This window comes from Balaenoptera acutorostrata, chromosome 16 (genome assembly GCF_949987535.1).
Source record: "Balaenoptera acutorostrata chromosome 16, mBalAcu1.1, whole genome shotgun sequence".
Taxonomy (NCBI): domain Eukaryota; kingdom Metazoa; phylum Chordata; class Mammalia; order Artiodactyla; family Balaenopteridae; genus Balaenoptera; species Balaenoptera acutorostrata.
Window position 1 is genome coordinate 56156998 of NC_080079.1, and position 15211 is coordinate 56172208.

The 15211-nt window shown below is 48.9% G+C and overlaps 1 protein-coding gene across 3 annotated transcripts; it reads left to right on the forward strand.

The window, feature by feature from the left end:
* The first annotated feature begins 5436 nt into the window (after window positions 1–5436).
* On the forward strand, window positions 5437–9681 carry LOC103013544 (pulmonary surfactant-associated protein A). 3 transcript variants are annotated; one of them, XM_007177932.2, is made up of 6 exons: window positions 5469–5517; window positions 5982–6041; window positions 6365–6559; window positions 6814–6933; window positions 7690–7767; window positions 8239–9681. In XM_007177932.2, the coding sequence occupies exons 3-6, from the start codon at window positions 6388–6390 to the stop codon at window positions 8613–8615; spliced, it is 747 nt and encodes a 248-aa protein (XP_007177994.1). In that variant the 5' UTR covers window positions 5469–5517; window positions 5982–6041; window positions 6365–6387; the 3' UTR covers window positions 8616–9681. The 3 variants fall into 3 exon arrangements, with proteins under 3 accessions (XP_007177993.1, XP_007177994.1, XP_028021184.1); XM_028165383.2 differs by having other exon boundaries at window positions 5492–5517; window positions 5982–6046; XM_007177931.2 differs by lacking the exon at window positions 5982–6041 and having other exon boundaries at window positions 5437–5517.
* The last annotated feature ends 5530 nt before the right edge of the window (window positions 9682–15211 follow it).

Consider the following 15211-nt stretch of genomic DNA (forward strand, 5'->3'; position numbering starts at 1 on the left):
CACCCTACAGCGAGCCAGGCCTCAGGGGCACAGCTGGGAACCGCGGGCTTCCTGAGTGAGGATTCTCCCCAGGGTCATTAGGGTCTGAGGCACAGGCAGCAGCGTTCGTGGCACTGTGTCCTACCACTCCCTGGCCTTTTGTGACATGTACCAACCTGGCTCTCCTTCCCCCCGTGGGCCCCTCTACTCCTCTCATGTGTCTCTCCCAATCTGGCTAACTGTCCTTGGTTCTCCTTGGTTCTCTGGGGTGGACCTCAAGCTGTGTGCAATGGCTCTCTGCTGGTCTCTCAGTTCCCTCTGCATTCGCAGGGCGTGCTTGCGTCCTTGTGGGTCTCTGTGATTAGTCACCTGCTCCCTTCCCTGGTTCATGTTTATCCGAGACACTCATCCTCAGGTTACCCTTCCACACTTCACAGGCGGAGGCTCTTTCTCCTCCAGCTTCAGTATCCCTGTTGCTCCTCGGACCAGGCTGGATGCTGGGTCAGGATCTCATGCAGATTCCGTGTTTGTCCTATGGATGTCTGCAGGGCTGTGTACAGACAAGCCATCGCAGTGAGCACAGCCCCAGGACAGTACTGCTGGGTTGCTGGGACAAGGCTTTGTGGTGGAAGCAGACGTGGCTGGTGGCCGGTGGCCAGGCCGTGGTCACCTGCCATAGTTGCACTCCTGAAGGCCCTGCCGCTCTGAATGTCCCTGCAGGCCTGGCTCCTGGCCTGGGGCAGTGCGGGGTCCGTGGCCCAGCATGTGCTCTCTGGTCTTGAGTTGGGGCACAGCCATGTAGCTTAGGAGAGCCCCAGCTCTGGCACATGGTGGGGCTGTGCTCGCTTTGCAGAGGGCTGAGCTCCTCTGGCTCGGGTCATATATGAAGCACAAATTCAGTTTTTTTATATTTATACTCATAGTCATAATTTTTATATTAACACCATCTCCCAGTAAACCAAGATGTGTTTGGTCGAAGCTGTGTTAAATACATGTTGGCTGGAAGCTGGAGTCTTTATTTGTTCCTAGTCAGTTTCTCCTGGGTCAGTGAGTAGCAACTCCAGCACCCACCCAACAGATCCTCTGCTACGAGGGGACTGGAAAGCAGCAACCACACGCCAGAGGGTAGTTTCGGAAGAAGACCCTAGAGTTAGGAGTGATGCAGATGCCGGGGAAGCCCTGCCTGCCCCCGCAGAGGGCGGGCATTGGACGGGTGCCTGAGGAGCTGGTACCTTCCCCTCTACAGATGTGGGACACTCCAGCAAGGATCAGATTTTCCCCACACCAGTCACCCTGCCAGGAGCTCTACCTGAGCTGTCATCTTTTATCATCTCTTCAGCCCAAGGAGGTGGAGTAGCCTGTGGTCTGGCTGCCCTTCAGGATACCATGAGGGAGCAGGGTGGGCGGTGCTGAGACCTCCTTCTCGGCCCCATTCTTGAGCCCCTTTTAAGCTGAAAGCTCCAGAGAATGCCCTCTCTTCTTGAACATTCAGGTCTTTTAGAAAATGAAACCCAGATCATAGCTAGTCTTAGGCCCACAACTTGGCCTGAGGGGACATTGCTCCGACATCCCAGATCACTGGGACAAGCATTGCAGGCCTAAATGCCAAGAGGCTTTGGTCCCTTCTGAAATGTTTTCAAAAGTCTAGAATGAATGTACTGAGGTATTCTTGCTGTAATCTGAGGTTAATTAAATATAGGAGGGCTCACAGAAGGGCACTGCACACGAGGGAGTAGAACACATCCAGGCTGCAGGACCAGGAAGAAGGAGCCTCTTTAGAGAGCTCTGTGGACACTCCCACAGCTGATGCCACGGTGTTCCGGGGCCTGGCTCTTGGGTGAGCCAGGAGGGGGCCAAGGCTGACACGGGAGGGTCACGTGGGTGTCAGGATGTGGACTCAGGTGTTCTCTGAGGACAGTGGAGGCCCCGGATGAACGTAGTGAATGTGGGGGAGGAATGGGGAGATCCATGACGGGAAAAGTCTCTTCAGTTCCAGTGTAAACACGAGGCTGGGATCAGACCAGAAGCTGGTTGTTCCGTGAAGCAGGGCGAAAAGAGAATCCCATGTTGTCCTGAGCCTGGAATTCTTCCCAGGGGAACAGCTGTGACTGCGTAGAGCACATGTTAATGTACATGTTTGATTCTGAAGACCAGGGCCTCCTTGATCCTGTGATGCACTAGAGTTAAACTAAAGTCCATGAAGAAGCTTGCAGGCCATTGAAAGTTCTCTCCTGTCACAGTGTAGGTAGCAGACGGTTTCTCTAACTCCCTCAGGCTGGGATCCAGGTGCAGCCCATCCTGCATCTTTCCTGGGGAGAACCCCAGCCTGCTTGCTGCTAACCCCTCCCTGGCCCTGCTGTCTGCCTGTCCTGTCCTGTCCCACCGGCTGCTCTCGGCTTTGTCTCCACCAGGCAGCCTCATGTAAACAACCACCAGAGCCTGAGCCCTGGCTGGTGCCTCCTCTCTGGGCTTTGCACGTGTGGTTTGCAAGGTGTCTGGAGCCCACTGCCCCAGAGAAAGGGACACAGACTCTGTGAGAAGCCTCTGCACTTGGTCAACATCTCTGCTTTGATGGACACTCATCCCCAGGAAGGCTGGTCAGGAGCTCCAGCCACACTTGGTTCCTTCCTTTGCTCTGTCCTAACTGTGTCTTACCTTGCTGTCCTCCCTCCCAATGTAGCCATGGAAACTCCCTTGGGAGAGTCATTCTAGTCCAGGTGGAGGCAGGGATAAAGCAAATCCTGAGCTTTCTCACCCCCGGCTCCTGGATGTTCCCTGCCACTTCAGGAGAGCTGGGGTTTGTTTTAAATACCAGCCCCATTTGTAACCCATATACTCCACACTTCAGCCCCTGCTCAATAGCCACACAGAGGTCAGGAAGACTTTTCATCTGTATCTGAGCCAAAAATCAGCAACTTTGACAACGTGGTCCCAGACTAAACCCATAAGATGACAGCAAGCCGAAGGACGTCTCTCCTGCCTCACCCAAAGCCTCTGCTTGATGGTCCCTGAAGGTAGGTTTTCCAGATAAAATATAAGATGCCCAACTACACCCGAACTTCAGATAAACAATGAATAATTTTTTAGTATAAGTACGTCCCAAATGTTGCATACTTACAGTAAAAAATTATTTGTTCCCTTGTGAACTGTTGGTGGGATTATAAACTGGTAAATGGGTCTAGCCACTATGGGTAACAGTATGGAGGTCCCTCAGAAATTTAAAAATAGAACTACTATATGATCCAGCCATCCCAGTTTTGGGTATATATCCAAAGGAAATGAAAACAGGTTTTCAAGGAGATATCTTCACTCCCATGTTTATTGCAGCATTATTCACAATAGTCAAGTTTATGGAAACAACCTAAGTGTCCATTGATACATGAATGGATAAAGAAGATGTGGTGTATACATACAACGGAATATTATTCAGCCACGAAAAAAAGGAAATCCTGCCATTTGCAGCAACATGGATAGTCCTTGAGGACATTATGCTAAGTGAGATAAGTCGGACAGAGAAAGACAAATATTGTATGACATCCACCCTTTTTTTGTGTGTGGCAGGAAATGCAGTCAGAACACTCCAGACAAGAGAAGAATCATGCTCAGAGAAAGAGTGACATGGAAAGCACCCCTCAGTTCCGTGAACTTGGAACATCCTCTTAGAAGCTGCAGAAGGGAGAGTGGTGGAACACAGGATGAAGAAGGAGGTAAGGCCACGTAAATAATTAATTAGTCATTTTATTAGAATTTTTATGACACACTTTAATATATTGGCATTTAGCCATGTGAGTGACTTAAGTTAAACAGGTGACTTAAAAGATTAAATAAAATACCCCATGTTACTCTTTCATGTTTTTAAATAAAAATAATATCTGAACCAGTGTTAATTTCTTGATTTTGATGGTTATATTGGAAAGCATCTTCATATGAAATATAAACTAATATACTAGGGTGATGGAGTATCATGTTTGCAACTTACTCTCATAGGTTCAGAAAAAAATTTGTAGTGCACCTGCATCTTTCCTGTAGGTTTGTTATTACTTCAAAATAATAATTTTTTTTAAAAAACCCAGAAAACCATGACTCAGGAAGTTATATAACCTGACCTAGGCCACATGGATAACAAGTGGCAGCTCCAAAGTGCAGCTCAGGTGCGTCTGGCTCCTAAGTCCACACCCTTCCCCACCAACCATGGCCCGGACCTCCAGGCTGCCTCCCCCTACACCCTTTAAAATCTGCCCAAGAAGACCCCTGTTCCCGTTCCTTCACGTGCAGAACCGCATCCCCTCCAAGCCGAGTTGTGGTCCTTAAGCTGGAGCTGCTCCCCAGTTGCCCCAACCCTGCGCTGGCCCTGGCTCCCCATCCTGTGCCTGACAGAGTCGCAGGGCACGTGACAGGCGGCAGCAGGGCAGCTGAAAGCACTCCGGGCTCCAGAGAGGCTCTGACGGGCTCCCTGCTCCTGGGAGAGGGATTCCATTAGCTGAGCTCCCCCTCTTCCTGAGGACCTCAAGATTTTTCAGACCACTCACAGGTAAGCATGGCGATTTCTTCCTGTCTCTGTTCCCCATCGTTACCATCCCTACGTTAGAGATTCCCTCCTCATCAAGCGGCTTGAAGAGGGAATCTTATCAATTAAGGCTTCACGTGTCATTCCACTACTTACAGAAATCACCACTGCAGGTCATCAGACATCACCAAGGCCAAGACAGAAACTGCTGCCCTCCTGTGACCTTCCAGCCCCGCCCTGCTTCCCCACCTCTGAGCCTGCCGGGACGGAGGGATGGGGAACCCGCTAAGGGTTCACCTGTACCTGTGAACCATGTGTCCATCAACTCAGCTGCAGGCCCCAGAAGCAAGAGCTGGGGGCTCAGTGGTGAGCCACGCCCCATGACAGTTTGTTCCAGCTCAACCTGACCACCCTTTGGCTTCAGACATGACCTCTGTACACTCTGGAGCCCTATGGACCACTTCCAAGAGCCAAAGAGGCTCTGGAGCTGGACTGGCCCCGGGAGACAGCCCTGTATGTCACTGATCTGCCTCTTTGCTCCCCTGGGAAAAGAGTCCAGCCCTGGTATGTTCTCTCCAGCTGGTGGGCTTTTGGGGGATAGTGATTCTGGGGCTGCGAACGTGTCACTAGCCAGGACCGGGAGGCCGAGGCCCAGGAGGGAGAGGGCTCCCTTTGCCACGTGCCTCCATCGGTTCCCGTGTAAGTGCTCTCATCCTTCACTGCTTTTGGGAAACTGGATGGAGGGAGAGCGGGTGGCCTCCGGTCCATGGGAATTTTCCTTTCTTACCGATCTGGAGTTTCTCTTTAACGGGTTTCCTAAGTGGCCCTCCAGCCTGAGTGCCCTGTGGGGAAATGTACTGGGTAAACAAGATGACAGCTTCCTGCCTGGCTCTCCTGGAGTAGAGGCCCTTGTGACAGGCCCCTCTCTGGGGTGGAGAGGAAACCTGGTAGCCTACATCAGTATAAATGTTGCTGTCCACCTCGCCACCCTGATCTGGAGGCAGAGAACCACACAGGCTCTGTTCGTGTGGGTGAGTTTAGCCCCATCCCCTGGGTCTTCCCCAGGGTTGCAGCAGCATGAACCAGCCCAGCAGCCACAGGCTTCACTATGGGTCAGGCAGGGAAGGAGGGGCCCTCCCTGGGTACCACTGGGACTTGTTCCACAGAACCCTAACTATGGGTACAGGAAGATGGGCTTGCAAATATCCTCACACTTCACTTTGCTCCTGGGCCGGGCCCATTGGCCCCAGGGATTCATCAGGGCCTGCAGGGTGGAGGCAGGGGGAGAAAGAGCCTGCCAAAGAGGAAGCCTCCCAAGAAAGCAGGGAGGAGGGACTCCCTATCATTGACCAACGTGGGGTGGCCAAGACATGGGCCCTGGTCATCTCTGCTCATCCTCAGGATCATGGTCCCTTAGAACTCAAAGGGAGGGTAGCTGAGAGTATGAGGGACAGATGGAGCGAGTGAATGTTGACCACATCCTTCCTCCCAACAGCCTGGGAGGGACAGGCCAGGATTGCCTCCAGGACAGAAGTTTCAGCTGAAGCCAAGAGAGGTGAAGTGAGTTCCCCACAGTCACACAGCTAGGAACAAACAGAGACTCCATTAGAACCCAGGTCCTCTGACTCTCCAGAGCTCTCTACAACTCCTCCCCTGCCCGGGTACCACTCCACCTCCAGCCAGAGGGATGGGGCATGAGACCATGTTAGATACCAGATGATGCTGGGAGTTTCCAAGGATAGTTTGGGTCTTTCCAGAGCTCCTGTCTGTACCTGCCCTGGCCCTCAGGCTCCATCACATGCCTGAATCTTGACAAAGCACAGCAAGGGGAGACCTTGGCAAATGCTTCAGGTGGACCACAGCCCTTCCCTTCTACAGAAGGAGCCGCTGGAGCAAACGCCATGCTGCTGTGCTCTTTGACCCTCACCCTCATCTGGCTGGTGGTTTCTGGCCTTGAGTGCGACATGAAGGAAGTTTGTCTTGGAAGCCCTGGCATCCCTGGTACTCCTGGATCCCATGGCCTTCCAGGAAGAGATGGGAGAGATGGTATCAAAGGAGACCCTGGACCTCCAGGTACTGAGTGGGAGCTGAGGGACCTGTTTTCAGGGGGACTTGCTGTCCAGGGTTCCGGGCTGGGTTCAAGGGTCAGCTGGATGGTGGGAGTTTCCCGGGACCCTTAGACTGGAGCAGCCCTGGAGCATCTACCCTCAAGGTGCCTGTGGAGTGACAGGTGAGTCAGCCTGGCTGATAATGGAGGTCCAGTCCCATCAGCCCCAGCCCACTGTGGGTGATAGATAGCATACATCCTTGTCCCCCTCTCTCTGCAGGCCCCATGGGCCCCCCTGGAGGAATGCCAGGCCTCCCTGGGCGTGATGGGATGACTGGAGCCCCTGGCCTCACTGGAGAGCGTGGAGAAAAGGGAGAGCCTGGTGAGAGGGGCCCCCCAGGTGAGCAGGATGTGGCCAGTGTACAGAAGCAACTGGACACTGTGCCCATGTGGTCAGTTACATGAGGGATGACGGGGATCAGACAAAACCACGGAAGTCCCCAAAGGGTATATTTTTCAACCTAGATAAGAGAATATGAGGTTGAGAAATCAGAGGGGTCTGGGTCGTGGGACTGGTGGGTATTGGAAGTGTTCCACGCATCATAACAGCTGATGGGGAGACACGGGGCGTCAGGTGTGGGAAATGGAACAGCACTGGGAGGAGGGGAGGCACTTCCTAGTGCTGAGGCATAGGGGCATTCTGAGGATGTAGGGGGTTATGTGGACCAAGGACCAGACAGATGACATAACTGGGAACCCTGCATGTCCAGGGGAATTCTGGAGCTCTGAGCAGTAATCAAGATCCATCAGGAGAGTCAGAGAGAACCAGATTTGCTCTTAATGGAGGGTGGGGAAGGGGGCCCTTCCCAGAAACTAGAAAACCCCACAGAAGTGGACAGACAGAGCCATGAAAGGATATGGCAGGAAAGAAGAGCAGAGATGGGGCTGAGCAAGTGCAAGGCTGCATTAAAGGACAAGTGTGTAGGGAGTGGGAAACACACTCCAACCTCATGGACCCTTATGACCTGGGGCCTGGGCAGTGGCTCTAGACAAGTGAAGGGCAGAATGCCAGGCTTGCCGCTGGCCTCGCACCTGCTTGGCACAAGTGGGGGTTTTTGTTGGCCTGCCCCTCTTCTTGCTGGGGATCTCTCTACAGGGCTTCCAACTTATCTAGACAAGGAGCTCCAGAGCACACTCCGTGAGATCAGCCATCAAATCCTGCAGTCGATGCGTGGTAAGGGGATCCCTTGGGGCCTTATACGGTAGGGGGTTCCCATAAGTTCTCATCCTCAGCATCAGGCTCCAGAATCTAGAGACTTGACAAACAAGTGTGGACATGGAGGTCCTTTTTCAGATGTTCTTCAACGGCTCAGAGGAGACCGAAGTAGATATGGATTATCTCCCTATGTCCTGGGGAAGCAATGTTCCTGGCTATACTGCTTTCTATTGAATCCCAGGAAATTGCACAGTTTCAGGCACATAATAGACAGTCAATAAGTAATTGTTAAATGGGTGAATGGATAATTAAATGATGGGAGCATGGAGGGGAATCCAGAAAGACTAGGATTGGAAGAGGGAGGGAAGAAGGAGAGAGAGGCAGAGGTGAAGAGATTGGAAAGCGCATAAAGGCAGAGTGAATAAAGGGAAGGAAAAGGACTTGGAAACAAAGAGGCCTGTGGCCTGACCCGGATTCCTCTGCTGTCAGTCCTCAGTTTTCAGGGCTCCATGCTGGCAGTGGGAGAGAAGGTCTTCTCCACCAATGGGCAGTCGGTCAATTTTGATGCCATTAGAGAGTCATGTGCCAGAGTAGGTGGACGCATTGCTACCCCAAGGAGTCCAGAAGAGAATGAGGCCATTGCAAGCATCGTGAGGAAGCACAATACTTATGCTTACCTGGGCCTGGCTGAGGGTCCCACTGCTGGAGACTTCCACTACCTGGATGGAACCCCTGTGAATTACACCAACTGGTACCCAGGGGAGCCTGGGGGTCGGGGCAAAGAGAAGTGTGTGGAGATGTACACAGATGGCCAGTGGAATGACAAGAACTGTTTGCAGTACCGACTGGCCATCTGTGAGTTTTGAGCAGGCACCAAGGCCACAGGATGGAGGGGGTCCTGCCTTGCCTTTCAGCCTACATCCTGGGGAATCCACCTGGTCTGTGAGGTGCTGTAACACCTTTGTGGCTATAAGAGTTGGAGGCGTCTTAGCCACTCCACTCCCAGGTGGGCCCTGACTCCTCCCCCTTGATTACTAATCAGTCTGACTCCCCCTGGAGCCCCTTCTCAGCTTTGCACTCTAGACAGCCACTCTAACTTTGCCCTTTGGCAAGAGATGGAGGCTTCTTTCTTCCTCTTCTTGTCCAACTCCTTCATTTATAGATGGCAACAGTGAGGTCCTGGGATGGAGGTTCCCTCCAAAAGCACACACAGGGTGCCTGCTTCCTGGCCCCTCTACTCTTTCTTTACAGCCCGCTGCCTGCCCAGCCTTATCAAGATGTAGCAGTCAGTGCTGCTCAAGCATAATGATAGACGGGTGGACTTCTGGGAAATTCCAAATGTGTGGAGCTAAGGATACATTTGGGATTATCTGGCAGCCTGAGGTCTGTGGGGCACATCTGCTCAGGCTCTCCATGATGTCAGAGGGCCTTGTGGTACCCCAGCATGGTGGAGGCCAACCCACCCCTAGTGATTGGCATGTATTATCCACTCCCTTGACTCTTGGGGTACCAACTCAACTCCCTGACCTAAAAGCAGCCAGCCTATGCCTCTAGGGAAGATCTCACCCCCCACCTCAGACATTACCCAAGTAACTTCCTGCTGATGAACACATCCCCACCACTTCAGACCTCAGTGAGGTGTTTATTGAGCATATACTATATACCAAGTGCCTTGACAAGCACTTCTAAGACATCTTATAAACTATGATTTAATCTTCACACGGTGCCATGGAACAAGAATTATTCTCCCCATTTTTTATACAAGAACACTGAAACTTAAAGAAGTTAAATGTTTTGAGTTTTGTTACACGGAGCAAGTGACAGAGGCTGGTTTCAAACCCATCTACCTGAACCTGAAGCTTGTGCTCATCACCACCCCACCCTCTCACTGAACAGAGATGATTCAAGTATAATAAATCATGAATATGTTAACATGAGTTTCCATTGCTTTGGTTTCAAGAAATATTTCTGTGTTTTTAGAAATCAAGTTAACTCTGGCTCTGAGGCCCCACTTATCGGAAAAGTGGAAAGTTCAATCTCAGGTTAAGCTTTCTTTGTTGGGTGGAAGGGGCAACCTGCTCCCATCCTCAGGTTGTATGGGAAGATGGGGAGTTACAGAAATGTCTGGAGGAACAAACGAGCATTAGTGTTGATGGCTGTCATCAAGATAGCTCCTGATCTAAGTCTACATGTTCCATTTGTGGGTGGTGATATCATGCCTTCCGTTTCCCACTCAGCCCCCTGGATGTTTTCCATAGCCCAACAGTGGTGGCATTCAGGGCTCTGTGAGCCACCTCAGTCTCAGGTCTGCATGGAAAGGGACCATGGCCCCCATGTCCCAAGGCTGTGTGGGAATTGGATCATGTGTCTACTTGCTTGAGGAGGCAACCATATATATGTCCCATCTCCAGAAAGGTCCCCACTTCTCCCACCTTCACATAATGCTCTCCCTCACTGCATATACTTCTTTTTTGGGACAAGAGGAAGTTCTGGATCACAATCCACAAAACCAGATGGGAATGAGCAGAAATATTTCTCATTCTTTCATGAATGTCAATTTTTAATCTGGTCACCCTGCCACATGAGCTTAGGGCCCAGCACACAAGTTATTGAGCCTTCCCCAAAATTCAAAAAAATAAGGAGAAACATATTTCCCATATTTTACAGATGAACAGTCTAAGTCTCTGAAAATTTTTGTCTTCTCATTTATTGTTAGGTTTTATTTTTACTTCCTTTATGGTGTTATTTGCAATTGTTACTATTTTTATCACATTTTAAATTAATTATTGCTGGTTTATAAGAAAACTATTGATTTATTTTTGGTTGATTGTATATCCAACCATCATTTTGGATTCTCATTTTCCCCCTAATATTTCTAATAATTGATTCTCACATTTTATAAATATATGCTCATATTTACAAATGACAGAAATTTTGCCTGTTCCTCATGGTATTTATATTTCTTATATATCATTCTTTTCTTTCTATAGGGGCCAGGAGACCCTATATATTGTTGAAGACACTCAGTGATAAATGTTATCTTTAGGGGGGCATTGAATGTATAATGAGAACATTTCCAGTATTTCAGCATTGAGTTGCTTGTTTTAGGTTTCTGATGCCTTTTATCAAGGCAAAGAAGTTCCCTTATTTTCATAGTTTGCTGAGATTAATTTTCATCATGAATGTGTACTGAGCTTTATCAGATGATTTTTTTGGCATTTCCTTTAAGCTGTTAACATCCAACGGGTGTCAAGTGTGAGTTGAGTCATTTCCTGTTCCTGGGCACTGGCATCTAGAGCCCACAAATGAGAGTAAAAGGGTCATCTTTTAATGATTCCAGGGGGTTCCAGGGACCCCACCATGGAACCTGAAAGGTGAGGGCCATTCAACATGAGTGGTTTAGTAATTCGCATTCTGTTGCTCAGTATAAGGAAGACTAAAGAGGCGAAAGCAAGCTGACCTTCCGTGGGTGACATCTGTACTCTCACAATGGAATTTATCCCTTCCTCTCCTCTCCCTGTGGCATGGGGGAGGGGACTGTCCTATCCTCCTCCTAATCTTTGCAAATAGGGATGCCCAAATTACTTTGCCTTCCTTCCCTGATTAAGTCACCTAAGGCAGGAATCTTCTGTTCTAAAATTGCTGAAGAGCTGAACCAGCAGAGGGCCTGATCTTGCGGAGGCATGGGGAGATGGAGAAGGGGGAGAATAGAACTGTGAGCAGGTGTGTTCTGGGGCAACGTGGATTTCCACCACTTGGATGGAATTTCCCAGGGGCTGCCAATGTCGATGTCATGGAAGCTAGCCAGAGTTTAAGCCCTACTCATGAGCAGATTGCTTCTTGGAACACAGAGACTTGACGAGCAAGAGACTATGAAGTGATATGTTCACTGATGTCATGTTGAGGGTAGGGAGCATGCAGCTGGAGGCTTTTACAGAGGCCCTTATCTGAAGGACCAGCTCCTGAGAGGAGCTGTCATTTATAATCAGTCATACAAAGGGACCCAACAACCAGTTAGGATGGGCCGAGAAGCAGCAGTGTTCCCACTGATACATGGTGCCTCCTGTGAGCAGGTATTGCCACCCTGGGCACCATCACTCTCTCTACCAACCGCACATGCAAAAAAAATAAGAGAGAAGGCACTGTCCACCCTTCACTTCAAGAAGCCACCAGTCTATGGCCAGGGTGGTGATGAATCAGAGATAAAACAGATTTTAATAACAAAACTAAGGGACAATAATAATTTGGACTATATTTTAACTCAACTCTAGAAAGTTTGTATTCCAAGGGAAGAATATGTATGAAGAGTTTTGAGACCATGTATTAGTTTCGAGAAAAGGGTGAGCTTCAAGCTTCAAGATTGTACATATCTGCATTAAGATTCTTAAACTTGTTATATATTAAATTAGTGAGTTAACTGGACTATGTTTTGATGTTGAACCATCTTTGCATTCCTGGGATACCCTACTTGGTCTAATGGCTGATACTCTCATCACACTTACCGTGTGCCAGGTATTATACTTCCATTAACTCATATAATCCTCATTAACCTTATTATGTAGACGTTATTATTATGCCCAATTTACAAATGCGAATATTGAGGCACGTAGAGATTAAAGTGATTTTCCAAAGATCATGCAGCCAGTTCATGGCAGAAGTGGGCTATGAATACAGGAAGTCAGATTCCAGGGACCGTGCTATTAACCATGGATGCATGGCTGGACTTTAATAGCTATTTTTTTACTTCAAGCTTTCAAGGGAGTTCCTGTTCGTTCCACATCATTTCATTATTCTGATATTAGTGGCTACTAGGGACATATTCTTCCCACATTTAAAGCTGCTGCTCCCTTAGTGTCTGCTCACGGTCACATGGCCACGCCAAATATCAAAGGGGTTGGGGTGTTTACTCCACATACTCCAGTGGGAGACATTGCACAGTACCATGACAAAGGGCATGGATATATATTTCTACAAAAAGAAAATGTGGAAATCAGGACAGTAATTCAAACCACCAGGGTTATGTTTGCCAAATTTGTTTATTTTGCAAAGAACGAGCATTTCTGAAATTTTATTAATAGCTCTATAGTTATTTCCTTATTCTAGTTCAAGTTTCACTGTTTAATTTTTATTTATTCCTTATTTATTTATTATTCCTTCTTTATTTATTCCTTATTTATACTGTCTTTATTTTTTAAATAAGTTTATTTATTTATTTTTGGCTGTGTTGGGTCTTCGTTGTTTTGAGTGGGCTTTCTCTAGCTGCGGCGAGTGGGGGCTACTCTTCCTTGTGGTGCGTGGGTTTCTCATTGTCGTGGCTTCTCTTGTTGCAGAGCACAGGATCTAGGCACGCGGGATTCAGTAGCTGTGGTGCGCGGGCTTCAGTGGTTGTGGCTCGCGGGCTCTAGAGCGCAGGCTCGGTAGTTGTGGTGCATGGGCTTAGTTGCTCCGCGGCATGTGGGATCTTCCTGGGCCAGGGATCGTACCCGTGTCCCCTGCATTGTCAGGCAGATTCTTAACCACTGCGCCACCAGGGAAGCCCTATACTGTCTTTTTAAAACTATCAATTTATCTGTTGTCTAGAGTTGACAGCATTCCGAGGCCTGTTTTTTGAGTCTTGTGTCAGTCAGATTTCACTCTACTTATTTTTTACTGTGTTCGGTAGTTTTTACAAGGTGAATTCAAATTTACCTGATCTCCATCTGAGAAAATCCTGAGGTGCCTGGGTTAAGGGTAAGGTCCTCCATTGCTTTTACGTCCCCATGGTACACTAGATTGTGATGAGCTGGGACACTTGAAAAACAATTTTTCATCTTGGCATGAAGGGAGAATTTTAATAATAATAATAATAATAGCAAAATAATACTAATAAGCATAAATTCAAACCCCAGATCTATGAGAGGACAGACTCAATGGGTATGCATCCTCGACGGGGGTCTTTTTCCCAACAGAGTCAAGTATTTCTTATTGTCCCTTTGCTCACAGCGCATATCCCTCCCTCCTCCCGTTCTATCCTCTTCCCTCCTTCTAAAGCCCTCTTTCCTCTAAGTCTGTAGGACATGTAGGGTCCTGGCTGTATGTAAATCTCTCAGCTTCAGATGTCCACCTTTCTGGGAGGTCTGCTCATTTGCCGTAGGGTTTGAGAGTTCTTTGTCCTCTGAGCCTATGGGCCCTTCGGAGTTGTGACAATGGCCTCAGTAAACACAGCCCTGGGAGGGGTCTTCTTTACAATGGGCCCCTCTCAGTGCCTGGCAGCCTCCTTGATAACAGGAATCTGGGAGGCTTGCTGAACAGGGCACATTGACTTGAGTACACAACGGTCAATGACTCTTGAGGGGCCAAAGCACCAATCACAAGGCAGAGTCAAAGGGAAGTGGTCCTACCCCTGCTCCACCACAGGGGAAAAAGCAAACCTCTAGAGTTGTTTGGTGAGACTGAGTGTTTCAAAGAGTGGGTGTAAGTTTGGGGGAAGGCAGGAATCAAAAGTTATATCAGGGACTTGAAGAAGGCCACTTGACCAGGCTCTGGAGATAAGAACCGGACACGCCTGGAAACCCAGGCGTGGAGGAACCACAGACTGATCTGGTGTCTGCCCTGCTCAGGGTCTCTGCTTCCCTCCTCACTCTCTCAGTGGATCCTCCCCACGTGCCCAGCCCTGAGTTACACCCTGGAGACAAGGAGGTGAATCAAATGCAGCTCCTGCCCTAGAAAAGTATTAAAAGCACTGGGAGAGTGGGCACAGATGTTAGCTCTAGCTGGAGGCAAGTCAAGAGGGCCACTTTAAGCACACGATGCTGGAGGATTCCTTTGTTCCACAAATGCTTGAGCATTAATTCCGTTTCCAGGCCCTCTTAGAGGTGGGGAAGCAAGATGCCTGTTCTCATGAAGTTCCTGTGCTAAAGGAGTGGGATGGTCAATAAATATGCAACCAAAGAAATAAGACAATTTTACATAGAGAAGAATTATAAGCAGGTAACTAAAACAGAGAATTATAATTTTGTGATAGAATGGTTAGGGAAAGCCCTTTCTCCAGCAATAATATTTAAGATGAAATCTGAATGACAACAAGCAATTATGCAAAGATGGAGAGAAGTGTCCTAGGCTGGAAGAGCTAGTGCAAATGCCCATGTTCAGCTTTGAATTTGAGTTGTCTACAAACACTTCCTTTCCTTGTGCCTAGCCCTGCGATGTGTCCAGAGAGGACAGCTGACGAATGTTCTGAATGACAAGGGAGGAATGAGGTGACTCAGTGTTGTAGGTGTTTAACCCCTTCCCTCCTGCTCCTCGTAAATTAAATATGAATGGAAGGGGGAACTAGGCAGAACAACTGGTACACAGATGTGCGCATGTACATGTGTGTATGCATGAGCATGTGTTTGGTAGGATGTCTATGCACGTCCCTTCCAGAGACAAATATTTGGAAAGAACTATCCTCTGGGATGCTGATCTATGATCTGGGAATCTG

Excerpts from the sequence above, each read along its gene's own strand:
- LOC103013544 (XM_007177931.2), top strand. The coding sequence starts at position 6,388 with ATGCTGCTGTGCTCTTTGACCCTCACCCTCATCTGGCTGGTGGTTTCT. Across the intron at positions 6,560-6,813 it reads AGGAGACCCTGGACCTCCAG|GCCCCATGGGCCCCCCTGGA; the intron begins GTACTGAGTGGG and ends CTCTCTCTGCAG. Across the intron at positions 6,934-7,689 it reads TGGTGAGAGGGGCCCCCCAG|GGCTTCCAACTTATCTAGAC; the intron begins GTGAGCAGGATG and ends ATCTCTCTACAG.